The sequence below is a fragment of the Dama dama genome, chromosome 1 (assembly GCF_033118175.1).
Source record: "Dama dama isolate Ldn47 chromosome 1, ASM3311817v1, whole genome shotgun sequence".
NCBI lineage: Eukaryota > Metazoa > Chordata > Mammalia > Artiodactyla > Cervidae > Dama > Dama dama.
The window spans coordinates 16,970,115-16,994,674 of NC_083681.1; the positions used below are offsets into that span (position 1 = coordinate 16,970,115).

At 50.7% G+C, this 24,560-nt stretch overlaps 1 protein-coding gene across 5 annotated transcripts in view; it reads right to left on the reverse strand.

Moving 5' to 3' along the window:
* Positions 1 to 8,173: 8,173 nt before the first annotated feature.
* The window catches only part of AMOTL1 (angiomotin like 1), a 149,761-nt gene continuing 133,374 nt past the window's right edge, over positions 8,174 to 24,560 (reverse strand). For all 5 annotated transcript variants that reach the window (XM_061143935.1, XM_061143902.1, XM_061143907.1 and 2 more), the window contains 3 exons: positions 23,325 to 23,551; positions 15,715 to 15,990; positions 8,174 to 14,126 (listed from right to left, as the gene is read on the reverse strand). In XM_061143935.1, coding sequence (XP_060999918.1) covers positions 14,020 to 14,126; positions 15,715 to 15,990; positions 23,325 to 23,551 — 610 coding nt within the window. In that variant the 3' untranslated portion in view covers positions 8,174 to 14,019. The remainder of the gene's footprint in view (positions 14,127 to 15,714; positions 15,991 to 23,324; positions 23,552 to 24,560) is intronic.

A 24,560-nucleotide genomic window follows, 5' to 3' on the forward strand; every position in this document is an offset into this window, starting at 1 on the left:
ATCATGGTTATCTGGGTCACTAAGATCTGTTTTGTATAGTTCTTTTGTGTATTCTTGCCACCTTTTCTTAAAATCTGTTCTGTTGGGTCTATACTGTTTAAGCGTGCTTCTCAGTATGAATCATGAGGGTTTTTTTTTTTTTTTTTTTTAATACTCTAAACTAGGTGTTTTCGGCTTGTTTTCTACAATTAGCGTATTTGGCTGCTTTGAGTCCTAGTCACGGCATGCGGGATCTGCATTGTGCCGTGTGGCTCTTTCATTGTGTGCAGACTCTGGTTGTGGCGCACAGGCTTAGTTGCTCTGTGGCATGTAGGGTCCTAGCTCCCCGACCAGGGATCCAATCTGTGTCCTCTGCATAGGCTTCACTGCTCTGTGGCATGTAGGGTCCTACCTCCCCGACCAGGGATCCGATCTGTGTCTTCTGCATTGCAAGGTGGATCTTAAGCACTGGCCCACCAGAGAAGTCCCAAATCATGAGCTATTGTGATGATTTGGGACTCAGTCTGCTACTTGTGGTCCCCGCCAGACTGTCATGGGAGGCGCCACTCCAGCTCTGTTTCTCAAATACAAAGGGGCCCTGCACCTGCCATCAGCTCTCTCATCCCTGGGACAGGCCTGTTATCTGTTTGCACATCCTGTCTTGCTGTAGGGTCATGCCCATCTCAGCTCTGCTATAAGGCCATAGGTTTTGAGGCTGTCAAAGGAACAGTCCTCAAGCATTGTCTGCTGTGTTCCCACGATCCTGGACCCCAGTCTCCTGGATCTGACACTGGGAGAAATCCCAACCTCCGAGCCTGGAAGGATGTCTCTGTGAAATCTCTTGGCTCTTTAGACACGTGAGTTACACGTGACGCTCTTCTTGGGTGATGCCCTGATCGATCCACTCCACACCCATCACATCTCCATTTATTGCTCCCAGGCAGGAAAGTGTGCAGAGGTCTGAAAAGCCCCGATGCCCACGCAGCATCAGCACAGATGGCTCCATCTGCCCCAAAAAGCGCTAAACGGGCTGTGGAAGGGCCCAGTTCTGACTCAGCTGGCACTTCACCATGGCCTTGGGAAGGTGCCCCAGTTCTGTTCTCGTTCTCCCAGCTGTGTAACAAGGAATCACATGGCCATCCCTAGGCAGCTTTAATAGCATATAACCAAATAGCAATAGGGGGTTCCCTGGTGGCTTAATTGGTAAAGAACCCGCCTATCAGTGCGGGAGATACAAATTACGCAGGTTCAGTCCCTGGGCCAGACGACCCACTGGCGACATAGCACCCTGCTCCAGGTATTCTTGCCTGGGAAATTCCATGGACAGAGGAGTCTGGCGGGCTACAGTCCTTGGAGTCACAAAGAGTTGGACTTGACTGAGTGTGCATGCACTCCACTCCAAATGGCAATAAAAGACATACTTAGGTTCATTTTGCACAGAGTGGGAATGTTACTAAGTAGAGATTTCACATTTATCAGCTACTCATTGGCTGTCTGGTATTACTCTACAAAAAGCAAAGGTGGATGCTGTTTGTTACCAGAAGCTCTAATGCAAAGGGCTCTCCTCCAGCTCACTGTGATGGCCTTGATTGAGAGACACAGAGGACTGAGCAATTGGTGGCTCTGCCCTTTCCGCTGTGTTTATTACTGAGGTATGACGTCAGCTGCACTGTCGGGACAGCCTGAGTGCATGAATTCACTGGGAAAGGAGAGCAGTGATCAGACAGCAGGAAGAAACGGGAAAGGGAATTTTGTATTTTTTAAGATATAAACTATTGACTTATAATTTAAAAATTATTACTATTTGGCAGCAGTGCATGACCAAATGTGGGATTTTAGTTTCCCAACCAGGGATCAAGCTCAGACCCCAGGCAATGAAAGCATGGAATTGCAACTACTGAACTGCCAGGGAATTCCCAAACATATATTTTTTTTTAATTTTAAATAAAGACAGTGCTTATGGCTATTGGCTCCAACTACCTCCCTTCCAGGTGAAATGAAATTGAGAAAGTAAATAGGGAAGTGAGAGGGGAGGGCAGGGAGCACGCCTGGCTCCTCCCCTCCGTGGCTCTCCCGGCTCCTCCCACTTCCTGGCTCTCCCGGCTCCTCCACCTCCGTGGCTCTGTTGGAGAGGCTGGGACAGGACAGCTGATGGGCCCTGCTGGTGGCCATGAAGCTTGCAGACACAGGAGAAGGGGGAAGAGAAAGAGAATCTGAACGATGGACAGATGTATATGTATAACTGAATTACTTTGCTGTACCCCCGAAACTGGAAGGACTGATGCTGAAGCTGAAACCCCAATACTTTGGCCACCTCATGCGATGCACTCATGCCATTGGAAAAGACCCTGATGCTGGGAGGGATTGGGGGCAGGAGGAGAAGGGGACGACAGAGGGTGAGATGGCTGGATGGCGTCACCGACTCGATGGACATGAGTTTGAGTAAACTCCGGGAGGTGGTGATGGACAGGGAGGCCTGGCGTGCTGCAGTCCATGGGGTCGCAAAGAGCTGAATACAACTGAGCGACTGAACTGAACTGAACTGAACACCTGAAACTAAAACGACACTGTAAATCAACTGTATCCAACATAAAATTAAAAAATTTACCCCCCACTCCCCAAAAATAGAAGAGGGAAAAGATGCAGCCCCAGCTGGGGATGGCAGTAGCTGGCTGGGAAATCAGCCAAATCCTTGCTTCCCAATTGCCAAGGGTGATGGGGTCTTAACAGGTCTGTCCAGGAAAGCTGGTTTACACACCCCAACAACGATGTGCAGGGAGCAATGTATTTCTTGTACCCAGAATCTCAGTTAGACTTACAGGCAGAGGCTGCCTGATATAAGGGAAGATTTTGACTTGTAGGCACCCAAGCCTAGGCTCAAATGCCACCCTGACACTTATCTGGGTAAGTGTGGACCCTGGTTACTTGCAGAAGCTCTCTGAATCCCCCCTTACTTGCTATTCTGAGGCCCCAGTGCAGTGACTGATAAATAAAATGCTCACCCAGAGAAGGTGATCAGTTCACCTCAGTCTCCCCTCCTCTTCCTTCAGGAGAGGAATCGCTAGAGGAATCTCTACCTCTGGCTTCCCCTCAGGATCTGAGATGTGCTAGGTGCATAATTAATTTTCAGTAGTAGCATGATTAAGTGAGGAGTTCCCTGGTAGTGCCGTGGTCAAGAATCCCCCTGCCGATGCAGGAGACATAGGAGACATGGGTTTGATCCTTGGTTGGGAAGATCATCCGGAGAAGGAAATGACAACCTATTCCAATATTCTTGCCTGGAAAATTCCATGCACAAGAGGAGTCTGGCGGGCTATAGTCTGTGGGGTTGCGGTCAGACATAATTGAGCAACTGAGCCACACACACACACGCATGCACAATATGGTAAGTGAATCATGAACTGGGCTTCTGTTTACAGGCTATTCCTAAAGCTAAAGATTTGAAAAATCTGATATACACTTTACAAAATGAAAGAGCCAGGGGCAAGACAGGAATCAATGTCATCAACATCACTGGACAAAGTCAGACTGGGCTCATGTTGAGCTGGGTTACGCCAGGAAAATGTTTTTCTCGGGGCCAAAGGCTAGGACACTGGATGGAAAATGAGCCTGTCAGAGCTGGCAGCTTTTCTGGATAGACACAGAGCAGGCCGGGCTGGGCCTGAGCCACCAGCTGGGGCCATGGCACTGTCAAGTCCTTGGGATCCCAATGTCACCAGACAGGAATCACCAACTGGGGCTTGGACGGGCACATGGAAATGTTACAAGGCCTTGGAGGAACTCGGGGGCAGCATTTGGCCAAGCCTGACACATACTGCAAGTTTGGGCCTGCTTCTTAGCTCTTAGCTCTCCCTCAACTGGAGAGGGAAATGGCAACCTACTCCAGTGTTCTTGCCTGGAGAATCCCAGGGACGGAGGAGCCTGGCAGGCTGCTGTCTATGGGGTTGCACAGAGTCTTACACGACTGATGCGACTTAACAGCAGCAGCGGCAGCCCCCTCAACTGCTGGGAAAATGCTATGGGGTAGCTGGGGGAGGGGCAATGACGGAACATAGACGTCAATAATCTCCCCTCTTCCATACAAAGGAACACTAGGCAGCCACCAAAGATGACAGGCATATACACACTGGTAGAGAAATCTGCCTGGGATCTATTAGTGAGTGAATAAAATATGTTACGTGAAATAGCATGATTGTAATTTTAAAATTAATACTTGTTCACATGTATCTGTACACCTACTTATTTGGCTGTACACAACTGTCCACAGTGGTGACTTACAGGCATTTAGAGGGGGAGGTAGCTTCTATTTTGTGCACTTCCTTATGGGATTGATTTTGTAACTAATGTGCCTGTTTTTTTCAGCACAATTTTACTCTAGCTTCCCTCTTCTGGTTTCCCTGAAAACTATCATTGAACACATGAAAGCAGCAGCTTGGGAGAACTCATATTTGGTTGAAATGTTAATTAGCATCTCCTCTGGATACAGGGTGGCATACCAGGCAGCTCAGAGGTAAAGAAACTACCTGCCAATGCTGGAGGCGCAGGAGACGAGGGTTTGATCCTTGGGTCGGGACGATCCCCTGGGGAAGGAAATGGCAACCCACTCCAGTATTCTTGCCTGGAGAATCCCATGGCCAGAGGAGAATGGCAGGCTGTACGGTCCATGGGGTCACAAAAGAATCGGACATGGCTTAGCGACTAAACAACAACAATCTGCCACTCACAAACTCTAGAATTTTGGGCAAGAGACTTAGTTCTCTGCCTCTTAGTTTTACCTCCAATGAAATGAGGATCTAGTAACAGTGTCGGCCTCAGGGTGACCATAAGAATTCAACGTCCTAAGGTAGGAGTGGGTCACAGGAGCATGTGTGGTCAGTAGCTTCAGCCTTGTCCCAGTCTTTGCAACCCCATGGACTGCAGCCCGCCCGGCTCCTCTGTCCATGGGATCCTCCAGGCAAGAATACTGGCGTGGGCTGCCATGCCCTCCTCCAGGTCACAGGAGCATGGGGTGCAGAAAAACAATAAATAAGTGTCGGCTAGTCCTCATTGCTCTGGTGTCCCTGTCAAGGATGGAGGGGGGTGAGGTGGGAGGCAGGGGCTCATGCCGTTGTCCACATGAGAGATGAGGTCTTGAGCTAAGGCTGTGAGGATGGAGACAGTGAAAGCGGGGAGACAATCTGGGAAGGTGGAGTGCGCAGGCAGGAACAGGGGAGGGAGGGGCCGGGGTGACTTGGGTTCCCAGCAGAGGTGACGGAGAGGATGCGACAGCCAGCAGAGCAGAGGGGGATGGGAAGGCGCCAGGTCTGGGGAAACCCACACAGAGGTCCATCAGGAACAGCCCATGAGTTCATTTGGCCAAGACTCAAATGTACTTCAGTTTTACATCAGCATCTCTGGACCCCGAGTTCTGGGGGCTAAGGACCTGTCTGACAAAAAAAAAAAAAAAAAAAAGAGTGGGATCCTAGCCTGAGAGTGGGTCTGTGACCACACCTAACAGTGAACGTCTTACGTCGCTCAGTCACGTCCGACTCTGCGACCCCACGGACTGTAGCCCACCAGGCTCCTCTGTCCATGGGATTCTTCAGGTAAGAATACTAGAGTGGGTTGCCATGCCCTTCTCCAGGGGATCTTCGCGACCCGGGAATCAAACCCGGGTCTCCTGCATTGCAGGCAAATTCTTTACCATATGAGCCCCCAGGTCCCTTCTCCCTGGTGCTGCCCCCTAGGTGTACCTGCATCAAAACACACTCAAGTTGCTCTGCATTAAGTCCTTACCTTATGAAGAGACCAGAGGCTTGAATTCAGTTTGTCCATCCACACAGGCCTCCCCCTGGAAATACATTTCCAAAAGAGCCTCAAAAATGCTTCCCCCGCTCCCCAACTAGCCATTTGCCTACCAATTCTCTCTAGAACTATTAAAAACAAAATCCAGAAAACCACCCAAAATAAGACCAGTTAAAGTCAAAAACCATGATGTAGTACAGGGGAGAAAGACGAGGACTTAGAGAAGTCTGCCCAGGCTAGACTGGCAGCCGGGCATGCACCGTGCTTCTCGGAAGTGCTTCCTCATCGGAAACTCTGGGGTGAAGAGGCACCCACCTCCCTCAGAGGTTGCAAAGGAGAAGCAATATTCCAAAGCCAACCCAGTAAATGTCAGGTCCTCCCTCCCTCAAACAATCAGGGGATGGAAACCAAGCAGGATTTAAGCTCTGTAGTATGTTTCCAACACAAGGACTAAGGTTCACATTGTGTGTGCTCCGTCATGTCCTACTCTTTGCAGCTTCATGGACTGTAGCCCGCCAGGCTCCTCTGTCCATGGGATTCTCCAGGCCAGAACACTGGGGTGGGTTGCCATTTCCTCCTCCAGGGGATCATCCTGATCCAGGGATTGAACCCGTGTCTCCTGCACTGCTGGGTGGATTATTTCCCACTGAGCCACCTGGGAAGCCCCAGGATTTGGCGCACTGCTGATAAACTCTGGCTACCTCCTGTGGTCAATAGATTCACTTTATTTTACTCCTAATTACCCAACTACATAGTCTGCAAGCCCTATACTCTGTCCTCACACGAAGAACTTGGGAAGAGTCACCATTTGACAGGAAGCCACATCAGATGGGAAGGGTCTCCTTCTGGGGCTCCATAAGGGGAGTTTGGAGGGAGACAGACTCGCCAAGAGAGGACATCTGCCTGCCAGGAACGCGGTGGCTAAAGGGAGCACGTGGGAGACAGGGCGGTGCCTGATAAAAGGGCACTGGAAACAGGGAAACGGCAAAAGCTCCTCTTATTTCATCATCACTGAACTCTCTATATTTTAAGAAAGGCATTTCAGAGCTCCTGGTTTATTTCTCATTTGGGACCTGCCTCCTGACAAGATGAGCCCAGGCAATCTAAAAGGCATCGCTACTATTCCCTGAGGTGCAGAGGCCCTGGCCCAGGATTCAGGACAGAGGCCAGAGCTTGCGGGCTGACTCTCTCCAGCAGCAGACACGGGGTTAGGGCAGGGAGATGGCAGAGGGGGACGCCCAGCTCAGGAGCCCCCCTCTCCTCCTCTGAGCCCCAAGGCATGCGGGTCCTCCAGCTGTGACTCCCGAAGTCACGCTGGGAGGTGGAGGCTGGGGGCTGCCCAGTTTGCCCTTTATTCTCCCGCGTCACATCTGCATGCATGCGGGGGTCCAGAGGTCCCCACAGAGAAGAGCTCCTTTGGGTGGAAGGCAGGACAGGTAAGAATGCAAGCACTCAGCCCCTACCTACATTTTATTGCAAGTGCACGGGCTCCTGGTCAGATATACCTGGGTTCCAATCCTGCCATGTTTCACACGTGACTTGCCCGAGGTTTTTGAGCCTCAGTTTCCTTGTCTTTAAAATGGGGCCAACCAGGTTGCTGTTTAGACTGAAGGCAGGAATGCGTGCAGGCCACAACAGCCATCACTGCAGACTAGAGGGGGGCCCCGCGCTCTCCCCACACTCACACTGAGGAAGCCTTTGCCAAGCCTGGGTTGGGGGGTGGGCTGGGCAGGCAAGAGAGGCTTCCGCTAAAAGACAAAGGACTAGAGAACAAACAGGGCGCCTCGTCCTCCCTGATAGTGTTCCCAGGCCACTGTCCCCTCGGGACGACTCTGCACCCGGGGACTCTCCCGGCATCTATTCTGAGGCCCCCACCGTTTACCACGTGACTTCTATCAAAGCCCCCCACACTTCCCATGACCCTAAGAAACTAACAAGGCAGCAACATCTGCCACGTCCGTCATGGGGTGCGGAGACATGTCTGACCCCAGCCCAGACTCAGGGCCCAGGCTACTCAGGTTAATTCCTGCGTAACGCTGGTCGCTGGCAGGCCCTGAGCCCAGGGCCGTCCAAAGGGGACGCTGAGATGCCATCCAAGTGGCCACTATCTCCTGGGCCCACGTCCCCGTGTTTCCTCTTTCCGTATTTGTCTGGAGGGGTGGGTGGTGGGTGGACGGCAAGCTCCAGTGGCCTGGATGACTCATTTCCTCCTTGGGATCAACAGCAGGAGTTCCACAAGGAGGGGTGGTGCTGGAGGGGTGCAGTGGGGGACTGGAGGCCTCTGGAAGCAAAACAGCAAGTGAGGCCGCCTCCAGAAGTAAAACGAGATGAAATTCAACCCACACTGACTGAGCGCTGGGTACATAAGTTCCTGGGAAAGGAAAAGAGCAAATGAGAGGGAAAAAAACTGTTTTGTTTTTTTTTAAATCCATTTATTATATACAATATTAAGGCACAAATTTAAGCAGCAAAGGATAGGAAAATCTTTGGCTGACCAACAGGATCAATATTTGCTGTGGGGGACATACCGTCTTCCTGAATTTCCCTGCTCTGTACACAGACCCATCCGGCCGTTACAGCTCTGGGCTCCCCGCCCCCCAGGACAGACCAGCCATACAAAGATGCCAGAATGTTACATCAGAGTCTGCTGGACAGAACGCAGCACTCGCAGCCGGCAGAAAGCGCGGTGGCACCCAGGCCAGCGGGGTTCCGGCCGAGGTGGGTGCCCGCCCCGCCCCGCCTCACAGAACATCCCAGATTCTGCTCCGCAAAAGGGGGAAAACACCTTAAATCAAAGAAAACCACTATGGGCCAGTCTGTTTACATCCCGGTTTGTAATAAATACTTACAGGTGTCTCTATGTGAACAGAATTCTAGGTAAACCACACGGAAACATACCACTGGGCAGCAGAAATTCAGGAGCTGATACAGGAGAATGCTGTATATGGACTCCATTATACTGAAAACAATACTTTAATTCTGTGAAGAAGCAAAGTTTCACGACAAAGAAACACCCCGGTTTTGGCCTAATATGACAATAACATGCACTTAAGTCTAACACGGTTTTACAGAATTCCGACTGGAGGCAGATAGATACTCATGAATGTGTGCTTACATCCGTGTGTACACAGAGGTGTGAACACGTACAAGGCGTGACAAGAGAGCAGCTTTTTAAAAAAATCCATTGGAAGTTATATGTACTAGTGATTACTGTCTTCCTTTGAAGTGGTCACCCTGAAAGGAGTCCAAAGACGCAGCATCCCCAGGAACGTCTTAGGGACTTTTTTTTTTTAAAAAAAGAAAGAGCCAAAAGGATGTAACTTACCTTCATCACCCATCTTTACTTATCCAACTGAGTCAATGACTTGGGTTTATTTCCAAACTTAAACCCATCCTCAAAGGATGACGATCCCTCATCTCTAAGGATAACCAGAGGAACATACCAGGCCCCCAAATCCATCCTCACAGAGGTGTTTACAGAATGTTTCTACTTGGATAGCACCTCAGTCATCGACAAGAGTTTCACAAGGTAGGGTGAGATGAAACACTTGGATCTTCTGGATATTAAGAAAAGAAACTCAACATACAATCTTAGAGCCACATCTCATATGTATGCACTGACAATATATACAGGTCTTTTTTTTTTTTTTAATGCATGTCTTTAGATACCTTTAAATTACCAAACAAGAAAAGGGGTACTACTTAAAAGTGAGAGGAAAAAAAAAAAAACTGCTTATTAGGTCCAGAAGAAATCCATTTACTGAAGTGCTAACCTTTTCATGCTCCCAGCTGATCAGCTTCTGGTAACTTCTTAATGACTCTGCCCATCTTCCATGGAGCCACACACCAGGGACACCCACTGAACAACCCTCATGGTGAATGAAGACATTCTAAACACACTGATTAATTAGCAGCAAAAAAAAAAAAAAAAAAAAAAACAGAAGAGAAAAAATAACATTTGTAAAGCCTACACCGCAGCTGCGTCGAGCTTAGGGATAAGCGGGCAGTTGTGGGCAGGATGTTCTGTGTTAAAAGACACTCTGACTCCCTCATATCAGAGCCACAGTCCTCCCTGGCTCAGGAGGAGTGTGAGATCACAGGGGGCACACAGAAGCATGCCCACCGGCGCCAGGGCACACACACTGGCTGCAGGACTTTGTTTTGGAAGACACACCTCTCTGCTCACGTGAGCTCCCTGCCTCCAAACCTTGCAACCCGCCACCTACTCTCCATGGCCTCCTGGAACCCTGCCTCTCCTGACATCTGTGTTCATACCAGGCTCTGGGACTCAGGCTGCAGTGGGGGGAGTTTCTATTGCCATCAGCTACCAAATGGAGAAGGAAACGGCCACCCACTCCAGTGTTCTTGCCTGGAGAATCCCATGGACAGAGGAGCCTGGTGGGCTACATGCAGTCCATGGGGTCGCAAGAGTCAGACATGACTTAGAGACTAAATCAGCAGCACTGCAGAGGACAAAGCAGGAGACATCTCTAATTGTCAGCACTCAGCATCACAAGGTCAAAGCCACGAGACAACAAACAGCGGGGACGGCTGACTGTTCTGCAGGGGGCATTCCGGCACGCCTGGATACCCAACCCAAGTCCTGTGTAGTCAAACGCACACATGGGTCCCAAGGAGCAAGCTCCGCAAACCAGAAAAGAGAAAGAAGGGCCCCCACTCTCTGCCTCCAACCCAAGTCCCGGGAGGGACACGGCAGCCGCAAACTGCGTGTCCGCTCGGAGCAGGCGCAGCGCGACGCCGTGGCTGGCCTCCAACCCGTGGGAAGCCGAAGACAAGCTGAGAAGACAACGTCAAGGAAAGGCTCTGCACACATTCGGAAATCAGTGCCAGAAAGCAGCAACATCGCCTGCTCCACACGGTACCCCGGGCGGCACTCGGAAACTGCCAGACGACACACTCAAGGAGGCAGGGTGACCCCGGCGGGCCGTCCCCCAGGGCCAAGGCCTTGACCCTTCACCCTGAGACAGGGCCAGGAGTTCATGATCAGACACCACACTGGGACGTTCTGCAGGAGGCCCAGCCTCTGCATTACATGCAAGTAAGAGCTTTATAAAGCAGACTTTGTGGCCCAGTGTAACAGTACACAGACTCCCATCTATAGCTGTGTTTACAGGCAGTCCTAGCAGTTCGGAGGGTTGGGGGGATGAAGAAGGGAGCTGCGTGTGTGTGCACACATGCACAGACACATAAAGGGGACGGAGCGGGTCAAGATGCAACCCCGAAAGACGCTCATCACCCCCAAGTCAGCGGCAGTCCGGCCTGCTTCTGCGCCAAGGCTGCTCTCCCAAACCCTCGGTCCAGACGCCGGTCTCTCCTGCGGAAGGGACTTGGCCTCTCTGAGCCCGTTTCCTCCTCTGTGAAATAAGGGTAAACCTGCCCCTGCTCCTATGTGGTCCGAGGATGCACCAAAAGGACCCAGCGCTTGCACACAGTTGGCACTACAAAATGGAGCAAGGATTCTTTTCCGAAAATCCCATGAGATCGTGTGGCATCAACTGCAAGAACGCACAGTGGGAGTTCAGTATCTGCTTTCTCCTAAAGGCGAGCAAGGCTTCGAGAAATCTACGGAGATGAAGAGCAGTGAGGCCCTCGCTGGGCCGGAATCTGCCATAAAAGAAGAGATTTCAAAGCTGTCAGACCCTTTTGTTGCAGAGGAGGCAGGTCAGAAGCAAAAAAGGTGGAGAGACACTACAGCACAATTGAAAAATGGTGACGTCTGTGCATTGTGAGAGTTACCAAGCCTGGCAACTCGGGAGACCGAAGAAAGCCAGTGAGCCTCGTGCCTGCGCTGCCAACGAGATGTGCTGGGGCCTAAAGACAAGGCTCTGGCTCCCACCCATTTCTGGGGGACACAGCTCACATTTGGGGTGGCCCAGATATGGACAGCAGTAGGGGGGCCCTCCTATTTCTAGATACTAATTTTTTCCACTCTCAACATTAATCAGGAGCCAAAAGGTCCTTAAGAGAGTCGGCTGCCATCAACTGAGCCTCATCACTTGTCGAAAGTGAAAGAGGAGATGGGACGGGGAGCCCTCTGCCCCCCAACTCCCACGTGTCCATACTCGCCCCGCCCCTGCACCACCCATGAGGTTCGCTGCTCCGGCGGAACCCGGGACTGCTCAGCCCCACAGAGCCGCTCTGGCTCCTCAAGCTGCACAACCCTCAGTGATGCTTAAAGTGGGTCCGCAGAAGGCAACACGCGTGACACACGAGTCCCCCACAGAGCAAGGCTTGAGGTGCATCCCTTCTGCCCCCTCTGACCAGCAGGCAGCTCTGAGAAGCTCCTGGGCAAAGCCAGCAGTTTCCTTCCCTCCACCCACACTCATCGCCCTCTTCTACCACGTGGATCTGGGGAGGCTTCACCCAGGTTACAGGGCTCCCCACAGCGGGCACTCGTGGTAAAGAACCCACCTGCCAAGGCAGGAGACATAAGAGACACAGGTTCGATCCCAGGGTGGGGAAGATCCCCGGGAGGATGGCATGGCAACCCACTCCAGCATTCTTGCCTGGAGAATCCCATGGACAGAGGAGCCTGGTGGACTATGGTCCACAGGGTTGCACAGAGTCAGACATGACTGAAGCGACTTAGCAGGCAGGCAGGCACTCAGGTTATGCTCCAAAGACCAACCCTACAAGGAGCCACCTAAGCCAACTTTCTGAAGTGAGGCGGTCTTCAGGGCCTCATTTGGGTGGGATTCGAGAAAGTCTCAGATGGTGGGCATGAGGACCCGGGGCGACAGAGCTGCTGCTCCCCTGGAGGGAGCAAATTCATCAGGACCCCACAAGGGCATCCGATGGCCTGACTAGCCTCTCTCCACTGATCCTGCACCTTCCAGGTTTGTAAAGGAAGCCGACGTCTGAGAAGTCAGATGGGAAACTGTAGAGCACAGGGAAAAGAGGGCCACGACCGCACTCATTCCTGGCTCTTTGACCTGGTGCTTCTGTCTTACTTTGGACCAGCTGCTTCGAACTAAACCCTTGAACAACCCGACCACACTGTCTCGATACTGGCCTGTTAGGTTACGAAGCAAGTCCCCAGCAGGGCAGACCCGACAGAATCTGCGTGCTCATGAACTACATCCAGAAGGGTTCAAGGGGCTGGCAGAGCAGGGGCCACAAACAGTAGCGAGTGGGACAGGGGAGATTCTAGATGCCACCAAGTCAAGTGTCCCTTGTTTCCTGGAGTGCAGTCCTGAAAGCCCGACCTCAGCGGAGCAATGAGGTGGAGACACCGAACTCCACGTAAGAGCCGATGTGAGGGTAGGAAGTTGCGGCGGCAGGAGCTTAGTGCAGGACGCCACCGTGGCCGTGAATCCTGTCTCACTGGAGCTGACCGAGTTCACTGTCAGAACGTCAGCTGCTGCAGCCCAACTCCTCCAAGGCGGAGGAAGCTGCCAGGAAGCCACCAAAAGGCTTTGTCCCACTAGTCACTGTGCATGATGACCGTTCAGATACTGCTCTGGCAAACCCCAGACCGAAGGAACACTGCCAAGGCTTAGGAAAAAAAATGAAGGAAAAAAGGGTAAAATGAAAGAGGATGAGGCAGAGACAGAGATGAACTCAGAGAAGTGAGGGGGGATGAACCCCAAGACCAGAAAGCTCCCATCCTGCTGAGAATATACTGCTCAGTGCAGAAAAGCCTAGAAGGCCCCAAACCTCCTGACAATCCAAACCAAAAGGTACAGAGGTGTAGGTGGCCTTTTAAACCTCCATCACCCTGGACATTTCTCCTCCCTGCCACACCCACATGCATTCACAGGACACATCATGGAGGGCACAGGTGATATGACGTTATGTCAAGACAGACTGCGAGATTTCTAGGAGGTTCTTCTCAAAACAAGCTAAGAGGCAAGGAGAATGGGTGTATTCCAAGGAAGATCCATGCTCAGGTTTATCTGTTTATAACCAGACCATGGGTGTACACAGACCCTTCCCGAGAGGTACATTTTTCTGTACAATGAAAAAATTTCATTTCCTATTTCTTCGTTTCCAAACCTACATGCATCTTCTCTCTTCCACCATAAGCAGTAATCCACGGCAACCTCTTCATCTTCAGTCATGTAGGTCTCCTATTTTTGTTTTAACATTTATAAAAAGTGTTCTCACTAATCGGAAATCCTTATCTGCTCAAACCATCCCTGATTTCCCATCCGCAACCTTCGTGATCTTTCTTTCTCTTTGCCATGTTTCTCACGCCTCGGTGTTCCGCTGTTAAATTCTACAGGGAGCCCAGGGTTAGATGAGAACTTCCATCATCTCCCCGTCGGGGAACTCAGGCTTGTGGAGCAAGTTGCTGACGCGGCCTTTGTGGTCAGGTGACTTTCCGTGGCCGGGAGAGTTCTCTGCCAAACAGAAGGGACATATCAGCGGCCCGTTCCCCAGGAGGACCACAGGCCTTCCCAGCTCTCTCTAAAATGGAACCACTTCATGTACCACCCGTCACCACTGGTGCACACAGGTTAGGGCCACAGAGCCCAGCTTTGGTGGACCAAAGCTAAATGCCTGGGCCTGGGATTCGGACACAGAGAACACAACCAGAACGTGATGGGAGAGGTCTGAGCGGGTAAAGGGGGTGTTAGGACTTTGTGCGGGGACCTCACCCACCCCGCTCCCCTCCTCTCCTCTAAATTATCAAGTGCCTACCATGAGGCAGGTCCCTCCCCGGTTCCCTGCCTTCTTGGCAAACGGGCATCCCAAGAATTACATCTCCAAAAATTGAAAACATTATGTGTACTTGTTTATTTTGGAAGATGAATACAGGGAAGCCTATTGAGGAAACAACTCATTTATGCCCAGGAGCCCCCACCTACTCCAAAGGATTCCTGAGCAGAGGTATCCTCACCCCATGACTAGAACAGTCCAAAGCCAAGTCTACTCTCTCCAAGGACATTTCTGGACTCATCGCAAAACTCCTCCCAAACTGTCATCTCTTAAATGTTTGAAAGCAACTCCTCAGAACTGGCCTGAGTGCTAGGCCAGTTCACCTACCTTAAATCTACCTTCTGCTTCTAACCACGAAAGACTGAATCAGTGTCTGCTTCAATCGACACTGAATCCTTAATGAGTAAACACCTTGAAGGCAACATCTCTGTACCTGATGCTCTTGATGGACCTGGTACCAGCTCCCAAACATACTGGGGGCGGGGTGGGGGGGGAGGGGGGCTGATTCCTTAACATCCCTCGAGGGTCTGTTTGCACACCTTCTGGGGAAGGGCTAGCTATTAAACATATGCTAAAAGGACAAATGCAATTTGTGTGCTCTTTTAAATAGTAATAAGTTAGGAGTCTCTACACACATTTTAGGGCTTCCCAGGTGGCGCGGGTGGTAAAGAACCTGCCTGCCAATGCAGGAGACATGAGACTGGGTCAGGAAGATCCCCCGGACAAGGAAATGGCAACCCACTCCAGCATTCTTGCCTGGAGAATTCCATGGACAGAGGAGCCTGGTGGGCTATGGTCCATGGAGTCGCAAAGGGTGGGGCACGACAGAAGCGACTTAGCACGCAAGCACACATATTTCAATTCCAGAATAATAAAGAGCCTGCAGAGTCTAGGGCGTCCCTGGTGGCTCAGTTGGTAAAAAATCTGCCTGCACTGCAGAAGACCCAGGTTCGATCCCTGGGTTGGGAAGCTCCCCTGGAGAAGAGAATGGCAGCCCACTCCAGTCTTCTTGCCTGGAGAATTCCACGGACAGAGGAGCCTGGTGGATTACAGTCCGTGGAACTGCAAAGAGTCAGACACGACTGAGCGCCTAACACTTTGCGGAGCCTACATGCATTATAGAAACCATACCATAAGATAAGCCCTAAGTGAGAGTAGGTTGGTAGCCCGGCTCCCTCCCCAGCTCAATAGAAGCCCCTCCCCGCCCCACTCCCACACAAACAGGACAGGGAGCTCTGTGGAGTGTGACAGCAGGCGGAGACCCCCTACCCAGTTTCTCTGCTGCGCCCTTGGCCGCTGGGTGCTTCAGCACGGGGCTGTTGGAAGGGGTCCCGCTGAGCCTGCTGCGCGTGGGCAGAGAGGCCACGCCGGGCCAGAAGAGCTCGGTGCTCTTGTCGGTCTGCGTGCTGCTGTCCTTGCTGCCCGTCTTGGCGTGGGCGCTGCCGGTCGACGTGCCAGGGGCTGGCGGGGACAGCGCAGCGGCAGAGGGCGTGGGCAGCACGGGGGTGGACGCGTGGTCGTGGTGCTCCTTCCCCAGCAGCAGCCCTGCGGATGGAGGAACAGCTTCTTCAGCACCAGCCCTCAAGAAGCAAGACCCATCGGCTGGGCAGGGATACAGACGCCAGCGAAGAGAACGGAAGGAAGGACGTCTGCACAATGCTGGGGCGCGGTGAACTGGAAGATCAGGACCACACACCACCTAGGTGGCGCTAGTGGTCAAGAATCCGCCCCAGTGCAGGAGACTTGGGTTTGATCCCTGGGTGGGGAAGACCCCCTGGAGGAGGGCATGGCAACGCGCTCCAGTATTCTTGCAGGGAGAATCCCATGGATGGAGGAGCCTGGCGGACTACAGTCCACAGAGTTGCAAAGAGTCAGACACGACTGAGCTTACACACACGTGTGTAATAGAGGCGGCTAGGGGAAACCTGCTGTAGAGCCCAGGGAGCCCAGGTTCGTGCTCTGTGGATGGGACGGGGGTCGCGGGGGGAGGGACTCCTCCAATGAGCGCTGAAGAATTGATGCTTTTGAACTGTGGTGTTGGAGAAGACTCTTAAGAGTCCCTTGGGCTTCAAGGAGATACAACCAGTCCGTCCTAAAGGAGATCAGTGTGTTCACTGGAAGGACCGTTGCTGAAGCAGAAACTACAATACTGTGGCCACCTGATGTGAAGAACTGACTCACTGGAAAAGATCCTGATGCTGGGAAAGACTGAAGGTGGGAGGAGAAGGGAATCACAGAGAATGAGATGGCTGGATGGCATCACTGACTCAATGGACATGAGTCTGAGTAAACTCTGGGAGCTGGTGATGGACAGGGAGGCCTGGCGTGCTGCAGTCCATGGGCTTGCAAAGAGTTGGACATGACTGAGGACTGAACTGAAATGAATACCCCAAATAAAAAGCAAAAACAAAAAACCTAGCATGGGGCAGGGGAGGAGCTGTCGCATAAACTGGTTATAATGTAACATGACAAATGATAGGATACTATTATTCTCAAGATGCTATGGAAAGAAGGGAGAAGAGGTACCTTAGAGGCAGAGTGTTGAGGGGTGGGGGCAACTCCTGCAAGGCTTTCTGGAGACGATGCTTTCTTTCCGTATGCAGCCCAGGAGGGCTAGTCCTGAGCAGTGGCGGCGTGTCTAAGAAAACCTGAAGGCTCCTCTGCTCCTAGACACAGCCCTGTTGGCCTGCTGCTCTGCTTAACAGCCCCCAGCTCCACTCCTCTCTGGGTAATGAATTGTCTCCCTAGGCCCCGGGTCAAAACAAACACGCCTCCTGGTCATGGCAACAGAGTTGTGTACAATATTCCCCAGAGAGCTCCTTGTGATGAAGAGCCATGTCCTCCAAGAGGCAGGAAGCCAGCTGGGTTCCTGGGCAGAGTTGCTCAGCCCTCTCCTCCCCACCCGCCCCAAGACCAAAGCATCCGGGGTGGGAAGAGGGTGGCCGGCTGGGCAAAAGGGAGGCGTGATGTGCCCCGTTTCCTCAATGTCTTTCTGCAAAGCTGGACAGCACAGCAACTGTTCTAATAGTGAAATACAGCCCTCGTTCAGAAAAGTGCCAGCACTCCACACCAGCCTACAGAAAGTGCAGTAGGCACACAAGTGTCCGGTCATTAACGAAGTTCACACAGTCTCCTTGCTAGGGCTATTTCAGGGTGCCCACTCATAATGCAACACAACTCAATCCAGTCTGTCTACAGGGATGCTTCTCAACATGTTCACACACATATCAATTATTTGGATATAGTTAAGATGAAGATTCAACTCAGCAGGGGACCTTGAGCTTCTGTTTCTCTAATATGCTCCCAGGAGATGCTGGTGGTGCTGGTCCACAGACCACGCCTTAAGGAGCAAGAAGCCTTGATTAGGTGCTTCCCAACCTCACTTCATATGACGTAGGTCCTGTTGCTGTCTTTTGTCTTATAGAGAAGGAAACGGCTGCTTAGTGAAATTAGCGTCTCACAGCCAAGAAGTAGCAGAAATGGCGTTTGAAGCCAGAGGTGCCCGCCTTTAAGTCCACCCTGTGTCCTTTTCCGCATCATCACCCTACCCCTGCGTGGAGAGCCAGTCTGGCAAGAGCCATCACAAAGGGATATGCTATTACCTCTGCCTCCTTCCAGAGGCCCTCAGACAAGAGACTGTGGAAACGCTGTGGGGCCCGTGCAGGAGATCTTTGGGAATTGAACGTGTGCCTCCGTCTGCAGTGGGGAGGGCTCCACTCTGTCTTGTGACATGTGGACACTGATCACAATAACGGGAGAATATGAGTGCGGAGAACACAGGAGCTCTTCCTGTAGCCGGGTCCTCCGCTCCCAGGCCCGGCACATCAAATGCTAGGGGTACGGGCACAGCCCCCAGGGAAATGCCTGCCTGGCTGGACGTCACAGACGGGCCTCTGCCAGAGAGGTTTCTGTGTGAGCTGAGCACATGCCGAGTCCCCTACCAAGTCCACCTGAGCACCACTGCTGAGGCTGTCTACACGGGGAGGGGAGCTAAGGGTCCTTGGAGGGTCTTTGAAGATCCCAGCTGCTGTCCACATGCCTCCTCTTTGAAGTGCATTTCCTTGAAGGGCAAGGGCTACAGAAGTAACCCATGGGGGGACTTCAAACGGAGATAGCGGCTGGGTGCCTGATTCCGCCCCAAGCCTGTCAGCTTCCTCCTGGAAGCTCTCATCCCCTTTGGCATGAAGCAGCCAGGCTCCTCCAATGTCCTGGGCTGACAAAAACAGGCTCTCGGCTCCACAGATAAACAAAACACACTCTGACCCAGGGAGATGCATCAAAGAAGGGCCAGGCCCCTGGGGCTGCAGAGTGCCAGGGACAAGAGCGGAGGACGTGTGACTGGGAGTGCTGCTTGTGACCCAGGCAGCTCTGTCTCATCCTCTCTGACTCAGCGAGCTGGGCCGCTGGTCCCCATCACCCCAGGAAACCGGTCCATGGCTAAGACCGCGTTTGCAGAATGCTCTTCCAAACACTGCCTGTGCAACAACAAAATACCACCAGCAGCCCCTTATGCAAGAGCACTGCTTGCAAAGTGCTTTCTCTCCAGTATCTCGTTTTATCCTTGCAATGACGCCACGGGATATAGCAGGGCAGACACCTCCAGACACCACCCAGCTTTTCTAGACACAGAAGCAGACGTGGAACAGTCCTACCACTGGCCTGGGGCAGAACCAAGTTCAGAGGCCTGAAGTCTCTAAGTTTTGCTCCCACTAAAAGTTTGTATAGTGTAAGACACTTTAACTTTCAATAATAATGATAATGATAATGATTATGATGTGAGTCAACTCATGGCTAACAGTGACTCTGGTGGGGTGGCCTTTGCTTCCACCACCAAAGTATGATTCATTATCCTTCCCACGCCTCCACTGGAGACTCCTGGACACTCACAGGCAGGTCTGGCTCAGTCTCTTGTGGGGTCACTGCTCCTTTCTCTGGCTCCTGGTGTGCACAAGGTTTTGTTTGTGCCCTCCAAGAGTCTGTTTCCCCAGTCCTGTGGAAGTGCTGTAATCAAATCCCACTGGCCTTCAAAGTCAAATTCCCTGGGGGTTCTCAGTCCCTTTGCTGGATCCCCTGGTTGGGAAATCTGGTGTGGGTCCCAGAACTTTCACAACAGTGCGAAAACTTCTTTGGTATAACTGTTCTCCAGTTTGTGGGCTGTCTGCTCGGTAGTCCCATTGTGGGGCTCACATCCCACACCTCCCAGGTCTGCTGCAGCCAGAGCCCCTGTCCCTGAGGCAGGCAACTGGTGATCCATGTCCCGCCCATCAGAGCAAGACCCCCCAGCAGATTCCCCCACAGCCAGTCTCTCCCATCAGGAAGCTTCCGCAAGCCTCTTATCCTCATCCATCAGAGGGCAGATAGAATGGAAACCACAATCACAGAAAACTAAACAAACTGATCACATGGATCACAGGCTTCTCTAACTCAATGAAACTATGCTGTGTAGGGTCACCCAAGACCGACAGGTCATGGTGAGAGTTCTGACAAAACATGGTCCACTGGAGAGTGAATGGCAAACCACTTCAGTATACTTCAGAAGAATACTGAGAAGAATCACATGAAAAGTCAAAAAGATATGACACTGAAAGATGAACTCCCCAGGTCAGTAGGTGCCCAATATGCTACTGGAGAAGACTGGAGAAATAGCTCCAGAAAGAATGAAGAGGCTGAGCCAAAGTGGAAACAATGCCTAGTTGTGGATGTGACTGGTGTTGGAAGTAAAGTCCTACGCTGTAAAGAGCAATATTGCATAGAAACCGGGAATGTTAGGTCCATGAATCAAAGTAAAATGGAAGTGGTCCAACAGGAGATGGCAACAGTAAATACTGACATTTCAGGAATCAGTGAACTAAAAAGGACCAGAATGGGTGAATTTAATTCAGATGACTATTACATCTACTACTGTGGCAAGAATCCCTTAGTAGAAATGGAGTAACCCTCATAGTCAACAAAAGAGTCTGAAATGCAGTACTTGGGTGCAATCTCAAAAACGAGACTTTTTTGGTTCATTTCCAAGGCAAGCCATTCAATGTCACAGTAATCCAAGTCTATGTCCCAACCACAAATGTCAAAGAAGCTGAAGTTGAACAGTTCTGTGAGGACCTACCAGAACTTCTAGAACTAACACCAAAAAAGATGTCCTTTTCATCATAGGGGACTGGAATGCAAAAGTAGGAAGTCAAGATACCTGGAGTAACAGGTAACTTTGGCCTTGGAGTACAAAATGAAGCAGGGCAAAGGCTAACGGAGTTTTGTCAAGACAATGCACTGGTCATAGCAAACAGCCTCTTCCAACAACACAAGAGAAGACTCGACATATGGCCATCACCAGATGGTCAATATGGAAATCAGATTGATTATATTCTTTGCAGCCAAAGATGGAGAAGCTCTATACAGTCAGCAAAAACAAGACTGGGAGCTGACTGTAGCTCAGATCATGAACTCCTTATTGTCAAATTCAGACTTAAATTGAAGAAAGAAGGGAAAACCACTAAACCATTCAGGTATGACCTAAATCAAATCCTTTACAGTGGAAGTGACAAATAGATTCAAGGGATATGATCTGATAGATAAGAGTGCCTTAAGCACTACTGACAAGGGTTTGTAACACTGTACAGGAGGTGGTGATCAAAACCATCTCCAAGAAGGAGAAATGCAAAAAGGCAAAATGGTTGTCTGAGGAGGCCTTACAAATAGCTGAGAAAAGAAGAGAAGCTAAAGGCAAAGGAGAAAGGAAAGATATATCCATTTGAATACAGAGTTCCAAAGAATAGCAAGGAGAGATAAGAAAGCCTTTCTCAGTGATCAATGCAGAGAAATAGAGGAAAAAAACAGAATGGGAAAGACTAGAGATCTCTTCAAGAAAATCAGAGATGGCAAGGGAACATTTCATGCAAAGATGGGCTCAATAAAGGACAGAAACAGTATGGACTTAACAGAAGCAGAAGATACTAAGAAGAGGTGGCAAGAATACACAGAAGAACTATACAAGAAAGATCTTAATGACCCAGATAACCACAGTGGCATGACCTCTCACCTACAGCCAGACATCTTAGACTGCCAAGTCAAGTGGGCCTTAGAAAGCATCAAGATGAATAAAGCAAGTGGAGGTGATAGAATTCCAGGTGAGAATTTTCAAATTTCAAATCCTAAAAGATGATGCTTTGAAAGTGCTGTATTCAATATGCCAGCAAAATGGAAAACTCAGCAGTGGCTATAGGATTAGTAAAGGTCAGTTTTCATTCCAATCCCACAGAAAGGTAATGCCAAAGAATGTTCAAACTACTGCACAATTGTACTCATCTCACACACTAGCAAAGCAATGCTCAAAATCCTCAAAGCTAGGTACATGAACCGAGAACTTCCAGATGTCCAAGTTGAATTTAGAAAAGGCAGAGGAACCAGATACCAAATTGCCAACATCCGCTGGATCATTGAAAAAGCAAGAGAATTCCAGAAAAACATCTACTTATGCTTCATTGACTACTTTAGTCAAAGACTAAAGCCTTTGACTGTGTGGATTACAACCAATTGTGGACAGTTCTTCAAGAGATGGGAATACCAGACCACCTGACCTGCCTCCTGAGAAATCTGTATGCAGGTCAAGAAGCAACAGCTAGAACTGGACATGGAACAATGTACTGGTTCCAAACTGGGAAAGGAGTATGTCAAGGCTGTATATTGTCACCTTGCTTATTTAACTTACATGCAGAGTACATCATGAGAAATGCAGGGCTGGATAAACCACAAGCTGGAACCAAGACTGCCAAGAGAAATATCAATAAGCTCAGATATGCAGATGACACCACCCTTATGGCAGAAAGTGAAGAGGAACTGAAGAGCCTCTTGATGAAAGAAAAAGAGGAGAGTGAAAAAGCTGGCTTAGAGCTCAACATTCAGAAAATCAAGATCATGGTATCCGGTCCCATCACTTCATGGCAAATAGATGGGGAAACAATGGAAACAGTGACAGACTTTATTTCTGGGGGCTCCAAAATCACTGCAGATGGTGATTGCAGCCATGAAATTAAAAGATGGTTGCTCCTTGGAAGAAAAGCTATGACAAGCCTAGACAGAATATTACAAAGCAGTCATATTACTTTGCCAACAAAGATCCATATAGTCAAAGCTATGGTTTTTCCAATCATCCAGTCATGTATGGATGTGAGAGTTGGACCATAAAGAAAGCTGAGCTCTGAAGAATTGATGCTTTTGAACTATGGTGCTGGAGATGACTCTTGAGAGTCTCTTGGACAACAAGGACATCAGAGCAGTCAATCCTAAAGGAAATCAGTCCTGAATACTCATTGTAAGGACTGATGCTGAGGCTGAAGCCCCAATACTTTGGCCACCTGATGGGAAAGTCTTTTCATTAGAAAAGACTCTGATGCTGGGAAGGGGAGGACAGAAAATGAGCTGGTTGGATGGTATCACTGAGTTGCTGGACATGAGTTTGAGCCAAGTTCTGGGAGATGGTGAAGGACAGGGAAGCCTGATGTGCTGCAGTCCATGGGGTCACAAAGAATCGGACACAATTGAGCAACAGAACTGAACAAATAAACTGAGACTTGGAGATTCCTGCTTTCTCAAGGGGGTCTGAACTCCATCGGCCAGCTGAGGTGCCTCAGTGTTTGTGTGACTCCTGCTCTTCAGAGGCTCACGTGAGGAGTGGAGGGACTCACCTATGTGGGGGTGGGGCTTGCCTGGGTGGAAGTCGGGCTCACTTACGGAGGGAGGGCCTTGCCTGAGGGGGTGGGGCTCATATGCAGAGGGGCAGGGCTTGCTTGGGGAGGGGCGGGGCTTGTTGAGGGGGTGGGGCTCTGCAGAGGGGCAGGGCTTGCTTGGGGAGGGGCGGGGCTTATTGAGGGTGTGGGGCTCACCTATGCTCCCCTTCCAGGTCTTCTCCTCCTTTCTCTCCTCAGCCAACTGGCTGCTGGTGAGCGAGGTCTGGCGGGAGTGAGTCCCGGTGGCTGCTGCAATGGATGGCACCGAGCGGGCAGGTCTCAGGCTGGAGGAGTCCGTCTTCCCGGCATCTTTACGGGATCGCTGCTGGAGGACCTTAATCATGGCATCCTTCTCTATGATTTTGGCATGGAGATTTTTAATACTGTGTAAGAAAACAGAACAGTCAAGATCAAAATCCATGGGATAACAGGGATATTTGCACTTCTCTCAGGACCCCACAGACTTTAACTATAATTCCAAGGACAGAGTTAACTGCCGCCTATCTTCAGTTTACAATCTCCAATTGTAGAAGACTGACCTTTTGTAGTACCTGAAAAGGGGGCACCTTCTCTGGCCCCTCAGGAGGCTCTGGGACCCCAAGGACACACTGGCAGGACCTCCTGGCCTGAAGTGTGTCTAGGAGCCTGGCAGTGGGAAGGGCATGAGGAACTACGGGGAAACACACACAAACTCAAGCCTCACGGGGTGGGCTGCTCACGAAGAGTCAATTTCCCTATTTTCTGAGGGGAAAAAAAAGTGGACAAGTTTTTTGTGAGAAGATGACGTTTTCCTCCCTGAAGGTCAAAAATGAGAATCAGAAGACACGTGAGTTCTTTTCACAACCCAGATAGTAACTTGCTGAGCTTATCAACGACTCAGCCATGCAGTCCTATTTTCACATCTGCAGAATGAGAAGCTCAGCTTCCCAGGGCTCGATGGGGAGGACTGGGGATGGGCGGCAGGCTAGCTCTGAGATGTCACAAAGCCTGCTGGAGGACTTCTTGTTTACTTCAGGAGAAAAACACATCAGCTATATAGATATTCTTTATTACTGGCTGGAATATATAAATACTGGCTCAAAAACTCTGAGACTCTGGCATATGATGTTTCCCTCTGTCCAGCTGATACTGTCCAGTAGGCTGTAGAGACAGACACCCAGAAAATACATGGGCTTCTAAATTCTTGCTCTGCATCTGACATGAAATTAGATCCCAGAAACCTCGGGCTCCAGGCCCCTTGTTAACAGGACTTTTTCCTTGGAATGTGGACTTGGAGGACTCAAGCTTAAGGCTGTCTAGAATGGGAATGGGCTGGAGATGAGTGCGCACAGCGGGCTGGTGGCCCCACCGGGCTCTCGAGGCGGGTGGCAGGCGTGGGACCCAGGGGCTGGG